This window comes from Chiloscyllium plagiosum, chromosome 20 (assembly GCF_004010195.1).
Source record: "Chiloscyllium plagiosum isolate BGI_BamShark_2017 chromosome 20, ASM401019v2, whole genome shotgun sequence".
Lineage (NCBI taxonomy): Eukaryota > Metazoa > Chordata > Chondrichthyes > Orectolobiformes > Hemiscylliidae > Chiloscyllium > Chiloscyllium plagiosum.
Window position 1 is genome coordinate 33,807,259 of NC_057729.1, and position 20,723 is coordinate 33,827,981.

Sequence of the window (20,723 nt, forward strand, 5' to 3'; positions counted from 1 at the left end):
ATGAGGTTATGGATGGTCTGGGAAATGATGGTTTGGTGGTGGGAGGTGGGGTCATGGTCAAGGGGGCAGTATGAGGAGGTGTCCGCGAGCTGGCATTTAGCCTCAGCGGTGTAAAGGTTGGTGCGCCAAACTACCACCACGCCTCTGTCTGCTGGTTTGATAGTGAGGTTGGGGTTGGAGCGGAGGGAGCGGAGGGCTGCACGTTGCGTGGGTGAGAGGTTGGAGTGGGTAAGAGGGGTGGACAGGCTGAGGCGGTTAATGTTGCGGTGGCAGTTACTGTTAAGTTCTGTAATTTATAATAAACCTGTTCACTCTCAGAATATGCCCTTTGCAATATAAGACAGTGTTTATAGTATTGAACTAGTAATGGAAGAAGATGCATGGAAAATTGATTTTATTCAGAAATTGGTCTCCTCAATTAGTCTTGCAGAAGCTATCATAAGAAATCGATTCACAGAGGATGAATTTGGGGAAAAGGGTGAACATTTCATTAAACTACTGCTGCTAATATAGATACTAATGATATTGCATTGAGAAAAAACTAATTGTTTGTTAGAAATTATTAGAAATTGTGTATATCATGTTAATTTATACAGAAATATTCTTTTTTTAAAATTTAGGTTAGCCTTGATTCACGGGTCCGTGATGTTATCAACAAAAAAATGGCTGAACCATCAACTCAAACATTTGACGATGCACAGCTTCAGATTTATACCTTAATGCACAGAGACTCCTATCCAAGGTTCCTGAACTCTTCTATATACAAGTCATTGTTTCAGAGATCATCCAGCACATCTTCAGAATCCTAGATATTTAATTGTACATTACAGAAAAAAAATCAATTTTTGTATACGGTCAAATTGTCTACTGAAGGTACAGGGTCATCACCAAGAGAAAAAAGTTAAACTCAGGTTTATTTTACTACTGATTTCCTGTTGCCTAATAACATGCAAAAAGCACTAAAGGACTGGATATTAACAGCTTCAGATTAACCTGTGTGAAACTCTAGTGATGGCTTAAATAAAAATATTGGATTTAGTCTGTATGTTTTTGCAACATTAGTCAAAAATCCTAGTGCAGAGGGACAGGTTTTTGTAAACCTTACATAAGTCAGAGTATCAAGCACATGAAAATAAGATCTGAAAACACACTGCTCCATTCCAGTAATTTCAGACCACATTTGTTTGAGCTATTTTACATTGAAAAGAAACTCTTTCTGATAGAGGCATGATCATCTTTATATTAGAGCAAAACCATTCGTGTTGCTTCATTGAAGGCACAAATAGAATGTTTAAAAATGTAACAAGTGCAGTACTGTATTTTAATAACACCAATGTTGCTGCTATGGTTCCACCAGTTGTTAGTTGTCATAAATTGTCCTGTCCCAAATTCATAAATCAAGAGCAGTGAAATGATACATTATTTTCCATTTCATTTTATGTCTCAAAACTTTGAAATTAAACTTTTGAATTCAGCAGTATGGACAAAATAACACCAAACCTTCAACAGTCTAGGCCAGTGTAATAAATTATCTGAATGTTGTAGGAAATGCTTTCATGAGATGATAGCCAGGTAAGTGTGAATTTGTATTAAAAGGGAACTAAGGTGTCCTTGTGAGTTACATTGCCAATCTGACTCCAGAACAATATGTAAAAAAAAGTAACTTACACCCCTTCGTTTTTCTTAATGATTGACAATTTAATATGTTGCACAACCTAATTGAATTGCATTAGTAACTTGTACGAGGAAACTACTGATAGCTGTCTGTTACAGCCGATGATGTTTTATATTTGTGACATTTTCTTCTTAGCACAGGTAACCAGTAATAAAGGGCTTTAAATATATAAAGGCTTACCGACAAGATGAAAAATAACTCAAATATATAGAAACAAAAAATGTCCTCACTATAATTTTTGAAATTAATTGAAAATGTTTTACAAGCACAGTTACGATAATTTGTTAAAATTTAAATAAATAATATTGCTGATCTGATTAAGTTTCTTGGCTTTTACTTGAATTTCCAAGTTTGTAATGGGAAACCTGTTATACAGTCATAGAGTCCTACAGCACGGAGACAGACCATCCACCCCAAACTGTCCATCCTTGCTCACCCAATTTCCATGCACTTGGCCCATATCCTTCTGATCCTTTCTTATATATATATATGTCCAAATGCTTCTTAAATGTTGTTAATGTACCCACTTCAATCACTTCCGCTATAGACAGGCTGGAGGAACACAGCAATCCAGGCAGCCTCAGGAGCTGGAGAAGTTGACATTTCGGGTGTAACCCTTCTTCAGGGCTGGGTGGGTATAGGAGGAGCTACAGATAAAGGGAGGGGGGGTGTGTGGGCAGGGGCAGGGTGGTGAAGTGGAATCGGTGAAGTCAGGTAGAGGATATGACCTGGTTGGTCAATGGGAGGGATGAATCCAGTTGGTGGCAGGGAGGAGTGGAAGGGAGGGGGAGGAATTGGGAAGGGAGTCGGGGGATGGGAAGGGAGGTTATTTGAAATTGGAGAACTCAATGTTGAGTCCTCCAGGCTGTTGGCTGCCGAGGTGGAAGATGAGATGTTGCTCCTCCAATTTGCAGTGTGCTTCATTGCGTGCTGACCAGGCGGAAACCACTTTGGCTGGCAGTTCATTCAATATACGTACCACCCTTTGTGTAAAAAGGTTGCCCCTCAGGTTCCCTTTTATTATTTCCCCTCTAACTTTTAACTGATGCCCTCTAGTCCTGGATTCCCCAACCCTGGCAAAAGGACTCTGCATTCACCCTAAGCCTCTAATGATGTTATACACCTCTGTAAGATCACCCTCAGTCTCCTACTCTCTAAGGAAAAACGTTCTAGCTTGTCCAACCTGACCATTGCATCCAGGCACTATCCTTGTAAATTTCTTCTGCACTCTTTCCAGTTTAATAACATCCTTCCTATAACAAGATGATCAAACTGAACACAATACTCCAAGTGCGGCCTCACCAATGTCCTGTATAACTGCAACATAACTTCCCAACTTCTGTATTCAGTGCCCTGACTGGTGAAGGCCAGTGTGCCAAGAGCTTTCTTCACTGGACTATCAGTGACTCCACTTTCAGAGAACCGTGAACCTGAACTCCATAAGGACTGTTCCACTACACTCCTTAATGACCTACCATGAAACTCCTACCTTGATTTGACTTTCCAAAATGCAAGAATTCACACTTATCAATAATAAACTCCATTTGTCATTTCTCAGCCCACTTCCCCAGCTGATCAAGGTCCTGCTGCAATTTCTGGTAACCTTTCTCACTATCCACGATACCGCCTATTGGCATATCATCAGCAAACTTACTAATCATGCTTTGTACATTCTCATCTAAATATGGATAACAAACAGTAAAGGGCCCAGCACCAACTCCTAAGGCACTCCACTAGTCATAGGTCTCCAGTTCGGCAAGCATCCTTCCACTACTACCCTCTGCTTTCTACCATCAAGATAATTTTATATACAAATTGCCAGCTTGCCCTGGATTCCATACAATCTAACCTTTCAGAGCAGCCTACCATGTGGAATCTAATCAAAGGCCTTAATGAAATCCATATAGACTATGTCTACCGCCCTGCCCTCGTCAACCTTGCTGGTCACTTCATGAAAAAACTCTAACAAATTTATGAGGCACAATATCCCACTCACAAAGCTATGCTGACTACCTCTAATCAAACCCTGTCTTTCCAAATGCATGTATATGTTATTCCCCAGAATTTTCTCAAGTAACTTACCCATCACAGATGTTAAGCTTAGTTCCTGTTATTAAAATAACTTTGATTTATGTCAAGAAACTCTCTCAAAACATTACTTTGTCCATTGCAACTATAACAAAATTGGAAAAAGTAGATTACTTTTAAAATTCCACACACCCACATGGGGCTATTGTTAAGCAGATTTGACATTATGTCAAGATAATTATTTTTCTTTCATACATGCTTATTGTTCATCACTTTAGCTACAGTTCTCTTACGTGCAAAAGATGCCTGAGAACTTCATGAATAAATATAAATTAGGATCCATGTTATTAGGACCCTGATGCAATTTCAACATGAAAAAACATAAGTCCCACCTAATACAAATCAGCTGAATAAAATGTAGCAGTATTGATATTGTAAGGGGCATTGCAAATTGCTTTTAAAGGGTTACATACACAAGTACTTCAAATGACTCCATGAAGGCTGGTATCCCATCACCATGTCACCCTTGAAGTACACATGCACAGTATATGACACCAAACCAGCTAGCTCAGAGCTAGCTCCTGGAACATAGAACATAGAACAATACAGCACAGAACAGGCGCTTCGGTCCACGATGTTGTGCCGAACATTTGTCCAAGCTGAACAAAACTCTTGACACTCCTATTCATATCTGTCAGCCAGGACTTACTGATTTGATCAGGTTAACAGACCCAATCAGGAATCTCATATTCTAAGAGATCCACTTGGCTGACCTCATTCCAATCAATGCAGTACATAGGTTGTAGGTTGTCTATTTCCTGTTGTGTCTTTGAGTTTCTATATGTTTGCCTTTGGGGCCATGCAGGAAACTCTACATCCAGCCCATGGAATGCACATTCCTAGACAGCTTTTCCTTACCTGTGCTTCACTAGACACTTGTCACAGGTATATGTTGCTTCCTGAAACAAATTCTATTTTCTGTTGAGCTGGGTAATCTGTGCTTTTTCTGAGGCATATGTCACCACCTTTGTCTCAGGTTATTTACAGGACTTTAGAGTATATTTCTTGCAGTTCACAAATATATTAAGCATACCACTAACACCCTTTGTCAGAGCCAACAAGGCATCATTTGACTAGTTGAACATCAAAATACCTTAGTAAATTGAAATCAATGGGAAATCAGGGAAACCTTGCAACTGTTTGAAGTCATACTTATCACAAAGGAAGATGGTTTTGGTTGTTTGAGGCTAATTAAGCCAATGCCAGGATATTGTTGTAAACGTCCTCAACCAGTGTCCTAAAACTAATTATTTTCTACCTGCTCATCCGTGACATTCCTTCTTATTTAAGATCAGAATTGGAGTTATTATTGATGATTTCAGTGTTCAGTATCCTGTGCAACCCCTCAGAACATGCAAGTCCTGCTCAAAATTCAAACGTAGACTGATAAAGCGGCAAGTCACATTACTTCAAATTGTTTCAAGTACAAATACAGGATGTTTTTTGTTTTGTCAATGGATGGAACAGCTTGATGGAATACAGCTTTTCCAGAATACTTAATTTGGGAATTTGGTGAGTGAGATAATTTGATGTTGTGATGCAAGAGTTGGGTTCTGGTCTTCTATAAAACAAGAACTGGTCTAAGAGAAGTAATAAGAATGAATAAAATTGAGATGACACGGTAGATGAAATGTTACAACAATAGCCCATAGGAACTGATGAGCGCCAGCCTGATTCACTGCAACCACATCTAAAGTAAGAGTCTGCAACTTGAGGACCTTCAGCTCACAACTATTGAACTTGAGTCAGAGCTTTGGGCACATTGATAAGTGAAGAAGTGAGGAAATTACCAGGACTTCGTTCCAGGAGGCAGTCAAACTCCTTACGAACGTAATGTTTGTTCTGTAGTTAGGAACAGGAGTGTCCAACTGCAAGTAGACAAAATGAATTTGTGGAGGTTGCAGTGAGGGTGCCTCAGACTTTACACTTGCCCAACAGACACAGGCTTTTACAGATTGAGGATAAGAGCAGGAATTGCAAGGTGGGTAAGCAAACTGGTAACAGTATTGTACAGGGACATTCCAGTTGGGGAGCAAAAAGGAATGTAATAATTTTAATTGGTGATATTTAAATAAAGAGGTTCTACATCAGGAAAATGAGCAGCTAGAGGCCAACTTGAAAAGCAGAACCACAAAGATAATAATCACTGGATGATGAACAAGTAAATTATCAACTGTCTAATCTTATTTATCTTTGCTAATGTTGCTCAAAGATTGACCTGGAAGAAGTGGATTTTAATTCATCGGCACTGATACTAATACAAGGCAAATAAGAATCTGTTATGTGGTTACTTAAACCAGGCTGGGACCACTGTCCCAGTGAATTGAATAACTAAGGCAGTAGATGTGGCTTTTAGCTAAATTTGCTGGAGCTTCAACTGTACAGCAGGTGTAGGGTTCAAGTGAGGGGAGCTTTAGAAATTTAAAGTGAATGAACAGATTTTTAAGCAAATCAAACTATAACTGCTTTCCTAGTCACATAAATAAATACAGTATATAAATGAATACGAACAACTTCCACAAACATACAGCAAGGAATAGCAAAGCTAAAGTGGATATTGATCCCTTAGAAGATGAGATTAGGAAATATAGAGCAGGAAATGGCAGACTCTGAACAAATAGTTGTCATCCTTCTTCACAGGAGATACTAAGGGCATCCCAAAAGTGACAGAAAATCTAAGCACCAAACAAAGAAAGGAGCTTAAAACAATGATTGACAGGAAAAATGTACTGTGAAAATAATGAGTAAAAGGTGGCATACCCTGGACCTGATAATAGGGAAAGTGGACGCATTATTGTAATCTTCCAAAATTTCCCAGGTTAGAGCAAAGGTCCTTTTGGCAGACTGGCAAACTCCAATTGTAACACTCTGTTCAAGAAAGGAGGGAGAAAATAGGATACCATAAGCCATTTAGCCTCATGCTCTCATTGGGAAAATGCTGATATCCACTATTGAGGGAATAGCAGCCATTTTGAAAATCATAATATAATCAGGTTGAATCAACATGACTTTATCAACAGAAATTGTATTTTAAAAGTTAAATTGAGGTCTTTGAGGATATTACAAGCAAAGGGTAGAGGAACCAGTCAATGCAGTATATTTGGATTTTCATAAGATATTCAAGAAGTTGTCACATAAAAAGTCTACTATGTGAGGTAAGATCTTATATCAGTGAGAATTATATATTAGCAATGATTGGCTAATATTAGCAAGGATAGACAATCGTCTGACAGGAAAATAGTTAAATAGTTCAATTTAATATTCTGGGGATTACTATTGACCAGAAACTCAAATGCACTCACCACATAGACACAGTGGCTACAACAGCAGGTCAGAGGCTAACAATAGTACAGCAAGTAACTCACCTCCTAACTTCCCAAAGCTTGCCCATCATTTACAAGGCACAAGTCAGAGTGTGATGGAAAACTCCCCACTTGTTTGCTTGGGTGCAGCTGTAACAACACTCAAGAAACCTGACATTATCAGACAGAGCAGCCCGCTTGATTGGCACCGCATCCTCAAACATCCATTCTCTCCACCACCAACGCTCATTAACGGCAGAGTGTACTATCTACAAGATGCACCGCAGAAATTCACCAAAGACCCTCAGACAGTATCTTCCAAAGCCACAACCATTTCCATCTAGAAGGACAAAGGCTAAAGGTACCTGGGAAGACCACTACCTGCATGTTCCCCTCCAAGTCACTGACCAATCTTGAGTTGGAAATATATTGCCATGCCTTCAGTTCCTGGGTCAAGATCCTGGAAATCATCCCCTAATGTCATTGTGGGTCAACCCACAACAGGTCGAGTGCAGCAGTTCAAGAAGGCAGCTCACTACCTTCTCAAGACCAACTAGGGACAGGCAATAAATACTGGTCAGCAAGCAAAGCCCACGTCTGATGAATATTAAAAAATGTTTTGTATTATGAAATTAATTCTATTGTTCCCTTATTAATTCCTTGGTTCTCCTTTACTGTATTCTAAAAACCTCCTAATCCTCAGATTTACCATTTCTGGCCACTTTACAAACCTTTCCTTTGAATCTTATACAATCTAACTTCATTTTGCAGCCACGGTTGACTGAGCCTTTTTGAGTTTTTGTACCCTGGAGGAATGTATAATTGCTGTAAACCATACAACAGTTCTTGAAACTCTATCCATTGCCTATGCAGTTATGTTACTTAAAATATTTTCCCAATCCACCTCAGCCAATGTGGTTCAAAACTTACAATTTTCCATATTCAATTAAACACTTCATTAAACTATCTCACTTGCAAACATAATTCTAGCGTACCATGGTCACTCATCTCTAAAGGTTCTTTACAAGATTATGAATTAAACCTTCTTCATTATATAATACTACATTTAAAATAGCATGCCCTTAAGTCAGTTCTTCAACATACTGCTCTAGAAAACCATTCTTAACGCATAAGTAGGCCTACACAGTTTTAGCACTGAACTGGTTCATCCATCTATCTGCAGATTGATGTTACTCATAATTACAGTGCCGCCCATGTTACATAAATCGGGGCAATCTTCATTTCCAATGAAGTGGTCATTTGTTGGATGAGAGAAAAAGATATAATGTAATCCTTCAACATAATACATTTGTTTTTATAGCAATCTCACCCCTCTCCAGTCTTTGAAACTAAATTAGCCTATTTTGGTCTTCAGCGTTATTTAATACTTCCTGATCCTTCCAACAAAATAAGTGGCTTTCACCTTATGTGACATACAGCTTTTGGAGGCTCAAGATGCTTCAGTAAATCTAACTTTGAAAATAATGGGATAAGTAGCAGCGCATTCACATACAACTTCTATTATTCCAAAAGGAATGCACATTCAGTGAAAGCACAGACTAAAATAGTCTAAACAAAGCCATTATTAGCATCACAGCAAAAGTGTTTGTCAATTGGCTGCGCTTACAAGTTGTTTTATGATTATATATCATATATACAGGTAAACCTGCTTTAACTTTGGCAGGAGCATTGGATCCAATTTGGTACCTATGGGGGGTCTGCTTCACACTCCCTCATTAAATTCCTTTTTCTTTTCAAAGGACTTAGGAAAGTTTTACTTCCAATATGGGTTGAAACTCAGAGTCAGCGTTGTACAGATCGGAACCAGACCCTTTGGTCCAACCAATCCATGTCAATCATAATCCCAAACTTAACTAGTTCCACCCTCCTGCACTTGGCTCATATTGCTCCAAACAGTTATTATTCATGTACTTATCCAAATGACTTAAATGTTGTAACTATACCCACATTCACCACTTTCTCTGAAAATTCATGCCACACATGAACCAGTGTGTACAAAATGTGCCAGTCATGTCTTTTTAAAATCTTTTTTCTTTCACCTTAAAAATATGCCCTCTACTCTTGAAATCCTCCACCCTAGGGAAAAGTCACCTGCCTTATCTATATCTCTCATGATTTTATAAATTTCAGTAAGGTCACTTCTCAACCTCCTAAACTCCAGTGAAAAACAAAAGTCTATCCAGCCTCTTCTTATAACTCAAACCCTCCATTCTCAGCAACATCCTTTTAAATCTCTTCTGAACCTTCCCTAACTTAACAACACCCTTCCTATAACAGGGTGACAGTACAGGTCTCCCCCATGTCTTGCACTACCTCAACATGACATCCCAACTCCTACAAAGATCTGAACAATGAATTCAAGAGTGCTAAATGCCTTAACAACCTTATCTATGTGACAACACTACTGTTCTACAAAACTATCAAGGCTCTACTTAAGCATACAAACCCTACTCTTGTTTATTTTACCAAAATGCAATACCTTGCATTTATCCAAGCTGAACTCTATCTGCGACTCTTTACCTCCATTGACTCAATTGATCAAGATTGCTGAAATCTTAAGACTACCTTCTTCACTGTCCACTATACCACCAATTTTGGCGATTTATTGCAATCTGCCAACTACAGAAGATTATATAAATCTGTTGCAAAGCTCAAGTTTCAGCTTCTACCTAGTAGATGGTTTTCATAATATTAAGAAACCTGGAAAGATGCCACATATACCACTATTCAGCACAAAGGGAACTATGACCTTTGCTCATTAACCGACATACTGAACAGTCACTTTCCTTTGTGGAATGGTAATATTTGCACAGCCTCATATGCTGCATGCAAGCCTTGAATGAGCTGGTTAATGCTAGGAATAGTTTTTTCAATTGAAAGTGTAAACTCAAGTAGGATAAATAATAAAATTACTTCCACTCTTGCAGAAGCAGGAACCATTTTAATTGAAAGGTGAAAATTAGAATAAATCTTATCACAGACAGAACTATTAGAACATGATATGCTTTACCACTATCAAGGAAAGGTCATAATGTTATTTGGAAGGGAATTTCATGGTAAATATTGAAAATATGAAATGATAGTAAGAAAGGGAAGCAGGGAGCTCCAGTTGAAAAGTTAGCACTGACACAACTGGCTAAAGTTCTATGTTTTAATTTTGCAATCCAATAAAAATCTAACTATGAATTTAAAGTAGCATTACTGCTGAGTGGTGCATGGATCTGATCCTTGAAATGTTTTATTAGCTCATTCTAATTGAGAAAGAGCTGCTTTTCACCAAAAAGAGTGGTGAGGTCTCACAACAGAGAAGCCCAAGACATTAATGTAGGAATTTGAACCACTCCCCACCATAATCAGCCATACCCAACCTATTCTTGTGAAAATATGAAACAAATCAGGTTGTCTTTGTGCATACACATGTTCACTAAATTGATTTCAGAGGTAAGGGGTTTGCTTTACAAAGAGGCATTGAACATTTCTCTGGAGTTTAGATGAATGAGAGGAAATCTAATGGAGATCTACAAATGCTAAAGGGGGTTGACAAAGCAGACATGGAAAGGATGTTTCCTCATGTGGAGCAATCAGGAATGAGAGGTCATAGCTTTAGGATAGAGGAAGCAGATTTAAAACTGACGAAAAATTATTTCTCTCAAAGAGAGTCATTAATCTTTGGAATTCATCACTTCATCAGAGACAAAGAAACTGCAGATACTGGAATCTATGGTAGACAAGCTGGAGGCTAGACAAACACAGCATACCAGGCAGCGTCAGGTATAGGAGAAGTCAACGTTTCGGGTGTAACCCTTCTTCAGGACAGGTGGGTGGATGTAAGGGGAGCTGCAGATAAAGGTAATGCAAGGGCAGGTAGGTGAGGTGGGGGATAGATGAAGACTGGCAGACAGTACGACCTGGTTGGTCAATGGGAGGAATGAGTCCGGTAGGCAGCAGGGAGGTGTGGAAGGGAGGGAGATGATCTGGGGAGGGAGTTAGGGGAAGGAAAGGGAAGTTATTTGAAATCAGAGAACTCAATTTGTTGAGTAATCCTGGCTGTAGGCTGCCCAAGCGGAAGATGAGGTGTTGTTCCTCCATAACGAAGGCACAAAAGTGGGGCTGAAGCCAAGATGAGATCAGCCATGATTGTATTGAATGGCAGAGCAGGCTCGAGGGCAGAATTTTCTGCTCCTATTTTAATCTCTGGTCGAAAGAGCTAATTTTTACAACTTCATTGCAATTAACTCTCACCCATTTGACTGTACAAAACGCAATAAAGTCACCTAAGTGTTTGTAAAAGCAACAATTATAACTACCAAAAAAAAATCTCAATAAAAGGGGAGCACTGGATACTTAAACTCAAAGCCAAAAGCAAAAATTACATTTCTGACAGCAACTCTTCCATAAGATCCAGTTGTCATAATACTTGATGCATATTCTTTATAGTTTAGGCATTGGAATGCCTTTCTCATCTTACATCAAATGTTTTTGGAGCAGTCTCATTTCAGCAGTTATGGTGCATGGAGAATTGTTTTGCTTCAATAAGCTGTGTATTTTGAAAAAACATTACAACCATTTTCCCAAAAGCTTATGGCAATTTCACTGCCTTCTGCCCTCCCCCCCACCCAAACACATTTTATGGTAATAGAAAATTGATCTTTCTCACGATAACAAAATATACAAAGGAATTGCAACTTTATGAAACAAAGTATTTCTTGTTTTGAGCTTTTTACAACTCCAGTACAATATGCAAAAAGAAACAGAAAAGAATACTACGTTGGAAACAATGGGCTGTTGTGGACAATCACATTTTAATTAAAAATGATTTCAACAGATCCATACTAGCAATAGTATTTCATTTTTGAAACCCTAACATATAAAGAAGTTTTAAAACACTGAAGTGAAATGCAACTTCTTGTACCATACAATGCATTAATTAACAGATTCAATTACAGTACAAGTTTAGATTACATCAGCTGAGCTGAAAAGGATTATAATTGCAAAGATTTAATTTACAGCGATATATCTAACAAAATGTGAGATTTAATATACATGATGATCCTTTATAATTTAGGTATTTCATATACTGGTCCAGCTGTAGTCTTCTCGTTACTTAAGAAAACTGAAAAATAAACAAAATAGCTGTTAAACACAAGATCACAGAATGTAATCAAATTCTATAGACAAATTACATATTAAAATCAGATTAACACACAGCATGAATTAATGCAAATGCAAAGTACTACACATACTGGTGATCTGAAAGAGAAACAAAGTGCTGGAGAAACTCAGCATCTGTGGAGAGAGAAAAACAAAGGAAATTATTTGAATCCATATATTTCTTCAGAAATGAAGAATGAATTCATGTAATCTTGTGTAGCCTTCTTTTAAAATGTGAATTTAACACTTCTCTCCCACATTTATTAGATTCAAATTTATTCCAATACGCACATTTTTGCTTGTCTGATTGACTATTAGGATCAACCAAACATCCAGACAACTCCCATTTCATCCTAACTCAACACAATTGAAGGAAGCAATTCTATTTTGATTAATGAGTACCACATACCTTTGAGTACTTGCAATTTCTGTGGAATTATTCAAAGGAGTAAACATTAAGTCTGACTACTTATATCTGTTCAAATATTTAAATCAACCCAAACTTGTAGCTCCTCATGACAATCTGCAACAGGTTTCAAATTCTTCAATATGCATACTTCAACTTTACTTTGCTAGTTGGATTTTATATGCTATCTGGAAGGAGGCAAATCTTCTGGTGTAGGAAAGACAGAAGTTGATGGACCGATGCACATCTGACAGCAGCTCAGATTCAGGTTCAGGCGGAAGAGGACCAGAGATATGGTTTGACTCAAGCACAGTAGGAAAATTAATACTGATGGCAAAATCCTGCCTGCCTGTGGCAACTCCAATTTTCTCAAATGTTCTAGCATCTTTATTGCCATAGAATTTAAGATATTTTCTAATTAACTTGCTCATCGATGCTCTGGAGCAGGTGGGACTCGTATCTGGCTAAGAGGTAAACATGCTATCACTGTGCCACAAGGGTTCCTGACTCTCATGACTGTTTCTTCCACTATATTCAAAGGGCTAGTATCCTCTGCTCGTTTTCTACCAGTCACAACCCTCAGTTTTCTAGGAGAAAGTGAGGACTGCAGATGCTGGAGTTCAGAGCTGAAAATGTGTTGCTGGAAAAGCGCAGCAGGTCAGGCAGCATCCAAGGAGCAGGAGAATCGACGTTTCGGGCATGAGCCCTTCTTCAGGAATGAGAAACATCCAGCTCTCCAACACCATAACAGCCTTTTCTCATATTACACGATTTTCTACAGGCCTCAATACTTCTACAACATTACCAGAGATGATCAACAACATCCCCACTATCTAGAAATGAAGCTAACTGCCCAGTTAAAAATAAATCTTGCCTCAAACAACTTAGTCTGTACAATGGAGCCATTGCATTTATTATTGCCAACCTACAGCTATAACAGAGGAAATTCAAGTCTAAACCCATTAAACCACAGCTTACGTTGTGCTGTACTAATACCACCTGATCTGGAAATGTGTTGCTGGAAAAGCGCAGCAGGTCAGGCAGCATCCAGGGAACAGGAGAATCGACGTTTCGGGCATAAGCCCTTCTTCAGGAAAGATTCCTGAAGAAGGGCTTATGCCCGAAACGTCGATTCTCCTGTTCCCTGGATGCTGCCTGACCTGCTGCGCTTTTCCAGCAACACATTTCCAGCTCTGATCTCCAGCATCTGCAGACCTGACTTTCTCCCCATACCACCTGATCACAAGCTCACTTTCATATCCCAAAGTAATCAATCCTCAACAGATATTTCGCATTTCTGTAACACTTTTATATAATTCTCAGTGAATTTAAAACAAAGTTTCAATGACTTCTGTCTTCTCCAAATCCAAATTTAACAAACTTCATGCAAGCCAATACTTAGGATGAAGCAGGAATTTTGTACAGGGAATGAGGCAATGCTGGAAATGTGGAGATAATACTGAATTTGCAGCAGGAAATATTTTGCTTCTGTTTTCTGTTCAGCTGGCAGCCACTGTCTGGATGTCAGGTAGGAAATCCAACATTAAAAGGATGAAGTTGAGGAACCTTAGGCATAGCATTGGGTTATTGATCACAGAAGGGGAACAGTAAGATATTGGAATTGTTGGGGGGTCAGGTGGTCAGACTCTGGAGAGTTTGAAGGCATCAAAGGAGTCATGATATGTCCAGTGAAGAACTGTTTGGAACAAAAATTCCTTGAATCAGGAGCTTCAATATTACATCTAAACCAGGCTCCCTGGTGTTCTGCATGTTGAGGGTCAGACACTGACAACAGAAAATTGGTGACACATACTACAAATGCTGGAGGATGTAATCCAGATTAAATTTGTAAAAAAAAAATTCTGCTCTTAACACTCTTCCACTCACTGCCAGCAGCTCTGGAGGTTAGGAAGTAACAAGGGGTATTACCTGTAAAAACAAGAGTCCAGAATGAGGACTTTCATTATGAGAATAGATCGAAGAAGTTGCAACTGTTCCTCTTGGACAGAAGGTGGCTAGAAGAAGACTTGATAGAGGTTTTCAAAATCATGAGTGAGCTGGATAGGGTAGATAGGGAGAAAGTGTTCCTGCTTGCAAAAAGGAACAAGAGGGCATAGATTTAAAATAGTCTGCAAAAGAAGCAAGGGTGATATGGAGGGAGAAAAAAAAACAGTAGTTAGTTATGATATGGAATGCATTGCTTGGATATGTGGTAAAGGCAAGTTCTGCAGCATTCAAGAGGGCATTAGAGGATCACAGACAAAAGTTATGGGAAAGTTATGGGAAAAAGAACAGGTGATTGGCACTCGATAAATGATGCTAATTTAACATGACAGTGCAAGTATGAAAAGCTGGATGGCCTTCTTCTATACTGTAATAGATCTGTGATTCTGAACTCAGGCCTCCTAAATAATCACACTAGACTAATACCAGACCAAATCCCAAAACATCCTAGTAAAAAATAGCTGAGCATGAATATCAACAGCACCTTCACTGACCCTGGTGCAAAGCTTCTTAAATTTTGCCATTTAAACTCTGTAATCTTAATAGGATAAACACTGCTATAGAGTTAGGGATTAGTACTACCAACAACTTGTACTATATAACAGCTTTAATGTTTCAAGGTGCTTCACAGAAACATTATAAACAAATACGATACAAAGCTACAAGAGGAGACATTATGTCAGATAGCCAAACCTTTGTTAAAGAGACAGATGGTAAGAATTTATTTTACAAAACTGAAAAAGGAGCTAAAGAGGCAAAAGGGACGGAATTCCAAAGGTAAGAGCCCAGGCAACTGAAGGCATGGACATCAATGATGGAACAATAAAAACTGGGGATATAAAAGAGGCCTGAACTCGAGAAGCACAGAGGTCAAAGAGTGTTGAGAGATTGGTGTCGATAAAGAGGAACAAGCCCACAGAAAGACTGGCAAACAAAGAAAGATGAGAATTCTAAACCTAAAATATTGGTGGACCAGGATCCAAAAAAGGTCAAGGAGCACGGGAGTGACAAGCCAACAGAGCTTACTGCGACTTAAAGACAAAGTTTTGGATACACTCAAAGTTAGAGTGGGGATAGTCACCAGTAATGCACTAGAAAAGTTGGTCTCAAGCTAACAAAGTCAAAGTCATCATAGTCATAGAGATGTACAGCACCGAAACAGACCCTTCGGTCCAACTTGTCCATGCTGACCAGATATCCTAACCTAATCTAGCCCCATTTGCCAGCATTTGGCCCGTATCCCTCTAAACCCTTCCTAATCATATACACATTCAAATGCCTTATAAATGCTGTAATTGTACCAGCCTACACCATTTTGCCTGACAGCTCATTCCATACATGCACCACCCTCTGCATGAAAAAGTTGCCCCTTAGGTCTCTTGTATATCTTTCCCCTCTCAGCCTAAACCTATGCCCTCTAGTGCTGGACTCCCCCACCCCAGGGAAAAGACCTTGCCTATTTATCCTATTCACGCCCCTCACTATTTTATAAACCTCTAAGGTCACCCCTCAGCTTCCGAAACTCCAGGGAAAACAGCCCAAGTCTATTCAAACTCTCCCTATAGCTCAAATCCTCCAACCCTGGCAACATCCTCATAAATCTTTCAGAACCCTTTCAAGTTTCACAACATCCTTTCGATAGGAAGGAGACCAGAGTTGCATGCAATATTCCAACAGTGGCCTAACCAACATCCTGTACAGTCGCAACATGACCTCCCAACTCCTATACTCAATGCTCTGACCAATAAAGGAAAGCATACCAAACATCATCTTCACTATCCTATCTACCTGTGACTCTACTTTCAAGCAACTATGAACCTGCACTCCAAGGTCTCTTTGTTCAGCAACACTTCCTAGGACCTAACTATTAAGTGTATAAGTCCCGCTCTGATTTGCTTTTCCAAATCGCAGCATCTCACATTTACCTAAATTAAACTTCATCTGCCACTTCTCAGCCAATTGGCCCATTTGATCAAGATCCTGTTGTACTCTGACGTAAAATTCTTCGCTGTCCGAACTGAGGATTTCAGCAGCGGATGAGATTAGAAAGGGGTGAAAATCAGGTAATGGTACGATGGTGGAAATAGCTGATCTTATTGATGGCTCAAATCAAGTCTCAATTTCTGTTTCAAAAATGGCACCATGAATGCAAAGCCTGATTCAATTTTACTGTTGGTATGGGCAGCGATGGAATAGATAGTTACGAAACAGAGTCTGGGGCAGAGGTGAACAGTTTGCAAGTATAGGCTGTGACAAAGTTGATGTCACTGGACTAGTAATCCAGGAACCCAGGATAATGTTTGAGGACATGGACTCGAAATCCATCATATAAAAATGGTGAAATCTGAATTCAGTAAAATATGGAATTAAAATTAAGTTTTATGTCATTGCCTATCATTGCAAGAACGCATTTAGTACTCATCTGGTTCACAAACATCTTTTAAGAGAGGATAACTGTGGTCCTGCTGGGTTTCTCTAGCAATCTGTGTTTTTGTCACTGTGGTTCTTCTCTGGTCTGGTCTATGTGACACCGGTCTGGTCTAAATGTGACTCCAGACCAACAACAATGTAATGGACTCTTAACTGTCTTCAGAAATGGACTAACAAGTCACTCAGTTGTATCAAAACTGCTACAATTTCTAAAGGAAGGAATAAAACCAGATGGACTATCAAGGATCAAAAAAAAAAAGACAGTGACAAATCCAGCTCTGTACACCCTGCAAAGTCCTCTTTTCTAAATCTGGGGGCTTAGATCTTGTGTTTGAATACAGTTCTCATACACACGCAGTTGAGTTGCTAGATCTGTTTGAAGTCTGTCCCATTTAGCATAGTTATAGTTCCACACAAAATAACAAAGACAGTGCAAAGACAGGACTTGGTCTCCAAAATGTGCAGTGGCATGGTGCAGCTATAATTGGTAAGTTAGTGACAATGAGGTGAAAAAGTTCTCTTTTTGTTGGTTTCCTCACCACCTAAGATCCAGTCTTAGGACTACTGGCTCAATCAATCAGTATTGCTGCTTCTGAGCCATTCTTGGTGCTGGACATGAATTCCTCCAGCCAGAATACATCTATGCCCTTGCCACACTTAGTACTTCCTCTCAGTACTGAGACTTTATAAGGCAGGGAGTCAAAATGTTGATGGAGATATAATGGGAATGTCACTGGAATAGTAATTCAGAACCCCATTTTATATTCCGAGGATATGGGTTTAAATCCCACCATGCCAGATGAATTCAATAAAACAATTCTCGAAAAATTGGACTAATGCCACCCATGTAACCAGTGGTTATTGTAAAAGAACAAAAATCCATCTGATTCACTAATGTCCTTTAGAGATGGAAATCTCATCCTTTGCTGGTGTGGCTGGCATGACTCCAGACCTACAGCAATGTGGTTGACACTCAATTCTGCTCTGGGCTGGCTGAGTGGGTGACACCCAGATCTCATGAATAAAAAAAATCCCAACTGTATGTCACTGTACTACTCTCTGCCAGTGTAACAGGACATACGCAAATGAATCTGACCTAAACTTGGCAGTGTTGCCATATCTAGTTATGAATGGTAAACATTTAAACACTCAATAGGAGGTGAATGCTACATAAATAGCCTTATTAATAACAGAGCAGCATGAGGCACATCAGAAGTATTTATTAAAATTCCAAGTCAGGATGGATGCAAGGTTACTTCACTTTCGTTGGGTCAAAAACCTGAAACTCCAACAGCACAGTGGGTGTCCCTACACCCCAATGACTGTAGTGGTTCAAGAAGGCAGCTCATTGCCACTTCCTCAAGTATAACTAGGGATGTACAATAAATACATGTATTGCCAATGACACTATCAAACCTGGAAAAAGTTGAAAACATTTTATGCGCAGTAAATTTCCACTCATCCAATGCTGTCACATGAGCTGGGTATTAGCTTACATACGAAAACTAACATTCTACCTTTGCAGGATGTCAAAGGCCAGCACTTAGATGAAAAATGTACCTTCCAACCTCTACCACTGATAAGAACACTGATGGTTGCCATTACGAAAGAGATAGTGCTAGAAAAGTTAAAAAGTCTTAAAATTGATAAATCTCCTGGCCCTGGGATACAACACCCTAGAGTTCTGAGAGAGGTGGCTGAGGAAATAGCAGAGGCATTGGTTGAGATCTTTCAAGAGTCACTGGAGTCAGGAAAGGTCCCGGATGATTGGAAGATGGCTGTTGTAAACCCCTTGTTCAAGAAAGGATCAAGGCAAAAGATGGAAAACTATAGGCCAATCAGCTTAACCTCGGTTGTTGGTAAAATTCTAGAATCCATCATTAAGGATGAGGTTTCTAAATTCTTGGAAGAGCAGAGTCTGATTAGAACAAGTCAACATGGATTTAGTAAAGGGAGGCCATGCCTGACAAACCTGTTGGAATTTTTTGAAGAGGTAACAAGTAGGTTAGACCAGGGAAACCCAGTGGATGTGGTCTATCTAGACTTTCAAAAGACCTTTGATAAGGTGCCACACGGGAGGCTGCTGAGCAAGGTGAGGGCCCATGGTGTTCGAGGTGAGCTGCTGCGATGGATTGAGGATTGGCTGTCTAACAGAAGGCAGAGAGTTGGGATAAAAGGTTCTCTTTCAGAATGGCAGCCGGTGACGAGCGGTGCCCCGCAGGGTCCGGTGCTGGGGCCACAGCTGTTCGCAATATATATTAATGATTTGGATGAGGGAACCGGGGGCATTCTAGCGAAGTTAGGTGGACAGGCAGGTAGTACTGAGGAAGTGGGGAGGCTACAGAAGGATCTAGACAGGTTGGGAGAGTGGTCCAGGAAATGGATGATGGAATTTAACGTGAGCAAGTGCGAGGTCTTGCACCTTGGCAAAAAGAATAAAAGCATAGACTACTTACTAAATGGTGAGAAAATTAATAAAGCCAAAGCACAAAGGGATCAGGGAGTGCTAGTCCAGGATTCTCTAAAGGTAAACATGCAGGTTGAGTCCGTGATTAAGAAAGCGAATGCAATGTTGTCTCTTATCTCAAGAAGGTTGGAATATAAAAGCAGAGATGTACCACTAAGACATTATAAAGCTCTGGTTAGGCCCCATTTGGAGTACTGTGTCCAGTTTTGGTCCCCACACCTCAGGAAGGACATACTGGCACAGGAACGTGTCCAGCGGAGATTCACACGGATGATCCCTGGAATGACAGGTCTAACATATGAGGAACGGCTGAGGATACTGGGATTGTACTCGTTGGAGTTTAGAAGATTAAGGGGAGACTTAATAGAGACATACAAAATAATACATGGCTTGGAAAAGGTAGATGCTAGGAAATTGTTTCAGTTAAACGAGGAGACTAGGACCCGTGGACACAGCCTTAGAATTAGAGGGGGTCACTTCAGAACAGAAATGCGGAGACATTTCTTCAGCCAGAGAGTGGTGGGCCTGTGGAATTCATTGCCACAGAGTGCAGTGGAAGCCGGGACGCTAAATGTCTTCAAAGCCGAGATTGATAGATTCTTGTTGTCTAGAGGAATTAAGGGCTACGGGGAGAACGCTGGTAAGTGGAACTGAAATGCGCATCAGCCATGATTGAATGGCGGAGTGGACACGATGGGCCGAATGGCCTTACTTCCACACCTATGTCTTATGGTCTTATGGTCTAAGGAGTAGTTCAGTATCACCACTACTGAACAAACTGGCCGAGTCCTAAACAATATAGTTGTTAGAATGGACATATGGCAGGTGGTCAGGGAAACCACTAGCGGGAGGAAAAAAAACATTTGGCACTGTCTTCGCCAATCTACTTGTTGCTGATGTGCCTGTCCATGACAGTTTTGATATGAGTGACCACCACAATGTCCTTGAAAAGACAAAGTGCCATCTTCACATTGACGATAGCTTTCCACTATATTGTGTGGGGTTATCACCATGCTAAGGCAGGAAGGTGGAGTTGAGAATTATCAGACCAACATTGATTTTATTGAATGTCAGAGCAGACACGATGGGCTAAATGGTCAAATGCTTCTGTTCTTCTGTCTTATGGCCTTGGGGAGCAGTATGCAATGGACAGAGCCAGGCAATCTCATAACCAATGGC

At 39.8% G+C, this 20,723-nt stretch overlaps 2 protein-coding genes across 9 annotated transcripts in view; one reads left to right on the forward strand and one right to left on the reverse strand.

The window, feature by feature from the left end:
• The window catches only part of rgs19 (regulator of G protein signaling 19), a 102,714-nt gene extending 100,722 nt beyond the window's left edge, over nucleotides 1-1,992 (forward strand). For both annotated transcript variants that reach the window (XM_043710481.1, XM_043710483.1), the window contains one exon: nucleotides 621-1,992. In XM_043710481.1, the coding sequence (XP_043566416.1) occupies nucleotides 621-809 (189 nt within the window). In that variant the 3' untranslated portion in view covers nucleotides 810-1,992. The remainder of the gene's footprint in view (nucleotides 1-620) is intronic.
• A 9,844-nt stretch (nucleotides 1,993-11,836) lies between these two features.
• The window catches only part of LOC122560156 (transcription elongation factor A protein 1-like), a 140,182-nt gene continuing 131,295 nt past the window's right edge, over nucleotides 11,837-20,723 (reverse strand). For all 7 annotated transcript variants that reach the window (XM_043710485.1, XM_043710489.1, XM_043710486.1 and 4 more), the window contains one exon: nucleotides 11,837-12,199. In XM_043710485.1, coding sequence (XP_043566420.1) covers nucleotides 12,191-12,199 — 9 coding nt within the window. In that variant the 3' untranslated portion in view covers nucleotides 11,837-12,190. The remainder of the gene's footprint in view (nucleotides 12,200-20,723) is intronic.